At 34.7% G+C, this 7,049-nt stretch overlaps 1 protein-coding gene across 1 annotated transcript; it reads left to right on the top strand.

Moving 5' to 3' along the window:
* The first annotated feature begins 4,772 nt into the window (after nucleotides 1–4,772).
* LOC141391406 (uncharacterized) lies at nucleotides 4,773–6,748 on the top strand. The gene is made up of 2 exons (XM_073964307.1): nucleotides 4,773–6,289; nucleotides 6,364–6,748. The coding sequence occupies exons 1-2, from the start codon at nucleotides 5,156–5,158 to the stop codon at nucleotides 6,370–6,372; spliced, it is 1,143 nt and encodes a 380-aa protein (XP_073820408.1). The 5' UTR covers nucleotides 4,773–5,155; the 3' UTR covers nucleotides 6,373–6,748.
* Nucleotides 6,749–7,049: the final 301 nt, after the last annotated feature.

The raw sequence follows: 7,049 nt of genomic DNA on the forward strand, positions 1-7,049 counted from the left end.
TCACCTGAAATGCCCAAAGACGTAACCCTCAAAGGGTTACGTACATATATATATATATATATACCCTGTAGGAAGTGTGGGGTCATGTGTTGACATGTCGCCACTTTGTCTACTAATATGTGAACAAAGTCAACACTTTGTCACCAGGTTGTCAACTATTGATACCTTTACCTTAATAAGAAGAAGCATTGTGTATATTGACAGATGATAGCAACGAAGCATCCTTTTTTTAATTTTCTTAATTGTTTGGCGTAAAATAATTTTTGCGGTTGGTGAAAAAAGTGTTTTTGTAAAAATCAATAAAATATCGTGAAAACTTTAGGCATATAATTTCAATAACAAGTATGAGCAAAAGAAAATATAAAATACATGTGAAAAATAAACAATTCTATAGCAAAGTACGAATTCTGAGGCGACTAACAACATTTGTGGTGAAATTTGGACAATTAGACATTATGTGGAACCTTTAGAGAAGATTGTGGAGCCTGATGTATATATTGTCCCGTCTCGCTGGAAATGCTGAATGCAACTAAACATAATAATGAATTACAATGTTGAAGAATTATTTGGCAAAAATCGATTGTGAGATTTTTCCAATGTTATACAGCTGCAATAGGTAAGCAAATTTAAGGACATATTTTTTATTTATGTTTATTTATACATGTTTATTCTTTTCAATTCCTAGATGTTATATCAACATTCAGCGAATCGCTTGATAAAACGTTAAGTGCAACAGAAGAAGAACTATTTTAAGCAGACAAGTCATTGGTGCGACTTGGCCAAGAAAATAAAACGAGAACGTTTTTTATTATTTATAAGTTAAAATATTTAAGCAGCCTTGAAAGCATTGTCTTTATTTACTAACAGCCTGTTTCTGTATGTCGAAAGAAGAATGTGTGCGAATGAAACTCGCCCAAACTCTTGTGTGTTTTTCAAATTTGTTTTTCGTTTTGAAGCAAAAGCAAAGGTTTGGGCGTGTTTCATTCGCACACATTCTTCTTTCGACATACAGAAACAGGCTGTAATTTTTACTTATGTGGAATCTTTGGCTTAGCCATTTAAAAAGATGAAAATACTGTAATACGCAATTTGTACATTTTTAGCATTTTCAATATTATTTGTTTTTATTCTTTAATGAAATATAGTATTTAAACAAATGTGTAGCTTCATCTTCTTATTAAACGTACTATATAGCTGTTTTATCTATGAAAAGTTCCAAATAACCTAAACAATTTAGTATTGAATATCTGGTACTATTGACTCACTACCTCCAATGTCTATACTGACTCACTACCTCCAATGTCTATACTGACTTACTACCTCCAATGTCTATACTGACTTACTACCTCCAATGTCAACACATGGTTCCTCAGGAACTACTGACTTACTATTGACATACTAGTTCCATTGTCAGTACTGACTTTCGAATGACACGTTCATACAAAATGTCTATAGGAAATTACATTAGTTGTCTACAGTTTGTCAGTAGTACTGTTGACAATGTCAGTAGGAAGTCAGTATAGATTCACTATTGACATTTCCTACAGGGTATATATATATATATATATATATATACAGTTTGTCAAGTAATTGTTTTCGAACCAAGAAAACTAACATTTTTCTGTATTAATTAATGAAAAAATTACTGATAATTGTGATAAAAATGTCGGGTTTTTTGCAAAAATTAGTTGGACGACTTATTTAAGACAAGATAGGATGTATAAATAAAAAATTAACCCACGTAGTCCAACAAAAAATAACGAAAAGCAATAACTACATGTAATGCAAGTTGTCAAATAAATGTTTTCGAAATGTAATGGAGGTTCCAATATACCCCATATTTTCGGTAAATACTTGAAAATCAGGAGAATTTATGAATTTTATTTTTAACAGGGAGTAACTACTAACAATTATCAACAATATTAGTCATAGAATATCCGTACTAGGAGGGTTACCATATGGACCAAGGAAGTACCAGGTCATATTACATGTAAACAGGGTCCTGTAGGTTTCAAACCGGGAATATTTGAAAACTAAGACGTTTTATGAGTTTCTTTAGTTCACTAGGATGGATTGTCATCAACTAAAATAAATATTACCTTCAGAATAATTAAATCAGGAGGGTTGCCAGATGTACGAAAAAGGTACCAGGTTATATAAACAGTAAATGAGACCACCTGAATCCATAACCAGGGCTTAAGATTTGTTTATTTAACTCAAATTAAATTAATGGAAGAAACAATCCTCTAAAACAAATCAAAATATGACATAAAGGTACAAATATCGCTTAGAAATACATATGCAAGATATTGTCAGTCTATACTGATTTTATAATGGACATCCGATGTCCACTGTTTAGAGCCAGTTCAGAGGAATTCTCTAAGTTTTTTGGCTTCCATGGTAAAATTGAAGCATTATTTTGCCGCCAGCATTATTTTTCCCTTAAAAAATATGCTGAGTAGTATTGCAGAGTACACTAAATGAGTCCAATAGGTCGTAGTAGGCATTTCTGAAAATTGTCGAAATCTGTACCCCATACATTTCTAAGCAATATTAGTCTCTTACTGCGATATTTCCGATAGTTTCGTGAAATGTTATTACCTCTTAATTAATATTAAGTGAAATAACGAACTTCGGTGCCCTGTTTTGAGACACAGGTGGTCTCGTTTACTGTTTATATAACATGGTACCTTTTTCGTACATCTGGCAACCCTCCTGATTTAATTATTCTGAAGGTAATATTTATTTTAGTTGATGACAATCCATCCTAGTGAACTAAAGAAACTCATAAAACGTCTTAGTTTTCAAATATTCCCGGTTTAAAACCTACAGGACCCTGTTTACATGTAATATGACCTGGTACTCCCTTGGTCCATATGGTAACCCTCCTAGTACGGATATTCGATGACTAATATTGTTGATACTTGTTAGTAGTTACTCCCTGTTAAAAATAAAATGCATAAATTGTCCTGATTTTCAAGTATTTACCGAAAATATGGGGTATATTGGAACCTCCATTACGTTTCGAAAACATTTATTTGACAACTTGCATTACATGTAGTTATTGCTTTTCGTTATCTTTTTTTGGTCTACGTGGGTTAATTTTTTATTTATACATACAATCTTGTCTTAAATAAGTCGTCCAACTAATTTTTGCAAAAAACCCGACATTTTTTATCACAATTATCAGTAATTTTTCATTAATTAATACAGAAAAATGTTAGTTTTCTTGGTTCGAAAACAATTACTTGACAAACTGTATATATATATATATATAACTCTTTTATATGAATTGCATATTATAGCCGATGTTCTTAAATAGTAGGCTAAGAGATACTGAAAATCTTGCGATAGTGACAGTTCTCTATGGAAATTAGATCAAAAAAGCGAATGTGGTTAAAAATTTTTGGAATATATGTGCCAAACCGAGAAGATAAAAATTTCAAAATACCGAAAACCGGGATGAAATTGTTGTATGAATGGTTCGCCTTCATTTGGTATTATGTACCAATTTTCAAAATTGTATTTTAAATAGTGTGAACTTTTTCTGTTGAATTTATATACTTTGGGTCAATAATTCATATAAATTCAACTAATGCCCGCAATTTCTAGCCCTAGGTAACCGGATAGCTAGCTACCTATTAGTTACATATATTTACCTACGCGTTTGGTAATTTCTACGTGCCATTTACCAAGGCGTGTAAATTTTGAAAACATGTGGTAACATTGATGATTTTCATTTATGATTTCGTAAAAACATTGCCACATATAAGTGTTTTACAATTTTTAGCACATTGGCAATGATCAACCAGGCAAAATCCTTGGTGTAAGTAACACGGCCGTTTTCGACCCGGTAACGTAACATATGCATTGAAATTATGAAATTTTACTTACACGGGGGATATCTATGAACTCATAAATAACTACGCGTAGAAATTACGGGCATAACTACATCTTAAAGTAGATTTACGTAACGCTACAGAGCATTAAAATTTCATGATTTTTGTACATTTCGTTATTTTCCGTGGCGTTTCTGGCGTTACTACAGTAATTTCTGGTTACCTACATCATTCATAGCTGCATTTTGGCGTTACCTGACCAAAAATCTGTTTATAGGCAACTACAGATACCGTTCAAGATATTCGGGTATGTGATGGAAAACGATTCGACTCGTTTTGCCATAAATCGAAATCGTATATCTCTAGTTTTGGTGAATATTTTAATGAAATTGAAAATGGATTTTAAAAATATTATTAAAATAAGGGGCTTTTGCGAAGCAAAACCATAAATATCATCAACGGCACTCTGATTATATACCATTTCGATTCTGCAAATCGAGTCGATTCGGTTTTCATCACATACCCGATTATGTTTTAGTGCACATTCAATAGCAGCATTTTTGGCATACATAGCTGCATCAAAATTTTGGCGATTTTACTTCAATTTGGTTGTAAAATACATAGAAAATTTTTTAATTTTTTTGCGAACTCAAAACAAGGATAAAATTCAACCACTCTGATTTTGTATTGATAAGAAGTGTGCAAAACAAATACAATACAAGAAAAGATAATGAATTGTAAAAAATTTTAACGTTTTCTCTCCCGAACTTGAAATATCTCTCACTTTATTATTTCAACATTGCTTATAGCTGCACATCATAAAAAAAAAAAATTTGTAGTAGAAATATCAACGAACACACCCATTATAAATTAAACAAATATCGATAACACTTAATACGATAAAAATACAACCATGTATTTGTAAAATCATGTATACTAGTATAGATAAAAAAGAATGAAATAAAGATACAAGCCATTACTTGTGTAACCGGCGAACGAAGAAGACTGCTTCAGCTTCAGGTGTGGACAATAACTACGCAAATACAATTGTGAAATAAGGAAAAGCCAACCTAGAAGAAAAAGTCCTGAAAACCGTATAAGTAATTGAAACGTGAAATAGAAAAAGAAAACTGAAGATTGGAAAATATATGTCTATGTGAATGAATGTTAAATTGAAAAAAAAACTGAGGAAAAAACTGAAGAAATAAAAGGAAAAAAGAAATAAAGCAGTTTATACCCAGCGAAGTAAAACAAAAAACGGAAAAAATTGAGCTGAAAAATTATTAAAGGTGGTATAGCGAACACATGAAAATAAAATGGTACGTGATACTCTGGTGAATCAATTAACAGAAGCTGGAATAGATTTTCCCCCAACGGCAACTATAGGGCAGCTACGGGAATTGGTGAGAGGAGTGGTGGGGGCAACAGCGTCACCACCACCACTACAACAAGAAGCAGCGGCGATGCTGCCAGCATCGTCAACGGCTCAAACAAACGAAAGTGAAAAAGTGTATATACATGCAAAAGAAAATATACGGGCTGAACGAGCCGAAACGGCAGATACAAATGAACATGCTGAACACGCCCAAGCAGAACATACAAAAGAAGAAAAACTAGCCGAGTTGGACGAAACAGAAGCCATTGAAAGACAGCTGCAGGCTAGATTGAGAATTCTAAAGCTAGAGAAAGAAATAATGGAGTTAGAAGGGCAAAAAGGCCAGAAAAAGTGCGTGGCCACTTTTGCTGATGTGGAAGGAGTACTGCAAAAATTCACGGGCGATGACGAATACCCGGTTATAAAATGGATATCAGAATTTGACAGAGTGACTGATGTAATGAACTGTGGCCCCTCTGAAAAATTCATTTATGCCCGACGTATGATGGCAGGCAGCGCCGCCGTGTTCCTACGTAGCACGAAATCCGATACGTGGGGAAAGCTAAAAATAGAACTACGTGCCGAGTTTCAAAAACCTGTCGGAACAAGAGAGGTGTTAAAAACACTGGACGCTCGCAAATGGAATAAGGCAACCGAGAGCCTGCATCGATATACTTTAGTAATGAAGGAACTGTCAGAAGATGCCCCGATAGTTGAACGAGAACTTGTTGAATATATCGTTGACGGAATGCAAGATAAGTCTGTGGCCGCATCAATATTCTTTAGCGTAACAACATTGGCACAATTCAAGGAGTTAATTCCGAAATATGAAAAAATGGTTTTGGAGAGAAGTCAGCGTCAAGCCAAGACCATTCCAGCAGACCAACCTGTGGCAAAGGTGCGATGTTTTAATTGCCATCAATACGGACACTATGCAACTAGCTGCCGAAAGGAGATGCGGCCTATGGGAGCCTGTTTCAAATGTGGGCAAACTGGCCACTTGCGCATGCATTGCCCGCTCCGAGCGGTTGCAGCCCTATCGGAAGAAGAAGGAGAATTGAACTGGGATACAAAGGTAAGAGTGGTTCTGGGTTCTACAATATATGGGTCTAACTCTCGTCTCATTTCTTCCTTAATTGATACTGGTAGCCCTTGTAGTTTTGTTAGCTGTGCTGTGGTTCGATCGCTGTGCCCAAAGATTAGATTGGAGGAGGAAACTATTTCGCAGTTTAGAAGTTTGAATGGAGAGAGGATAAAGGTGTGTGGGCGAATAGCAGCAATTGTAGAATTTGGAGGAAAAAAAGAAAAACTGAATTTATTTGTTTTAGTTAGTAGTGCCCCGTGTACTTTGATACTCGGTAGAGATTTCTTAAAGTCATTTTCTATTATTTTATGTGTTAAGAATGAGAATCCGGACCCAGAGGGACTTTCGAAAAGATCCGGGAAAAATATTGTAAACTTATTTTTGTATACGGACCCAAAACCTGAATTCAAAAAAGGGCCGTTAGAAATAAACGATGAAAAAGAAAATAAACTGTGCATTGCTTTGGCTGGGGTTAATCAACGGAAAAAGGAAGGGTGGTTTCATTCCCAACACGAGGTAAAGCGTCTTGGGGAAACAGTAGGAAAAGGGAATATTAACCCACTGCGCACCGTAGAACATTCTGAAGGTATAAAGGAGGTAATGGACATTAACCCACTGCGGAACGTTGACGGAATAAAGGAGGTAATGGACATTAACCCACTGCGGACCGTAGAACATTCTGAAGGTATAAAGGAGGTAATGGACATTAACCCACTGCGGAACGTAGATCTTCATGAAGGTATAAAAAGGG

This window comes from Musca autumnalis, unplaced genomic scaffold, assembly GCF_047663935.1.
Source record: "Musca autumnalis isolate F117 unplaced genomic scaffold, ASM4766393v1 scaffold_1, whole genome shotgun sequence".
NCBI lineage: Eukaryota > Metazoa > Arthropoda > Insecta > Diptera > Muscidae > Musca > Musca autumnalis.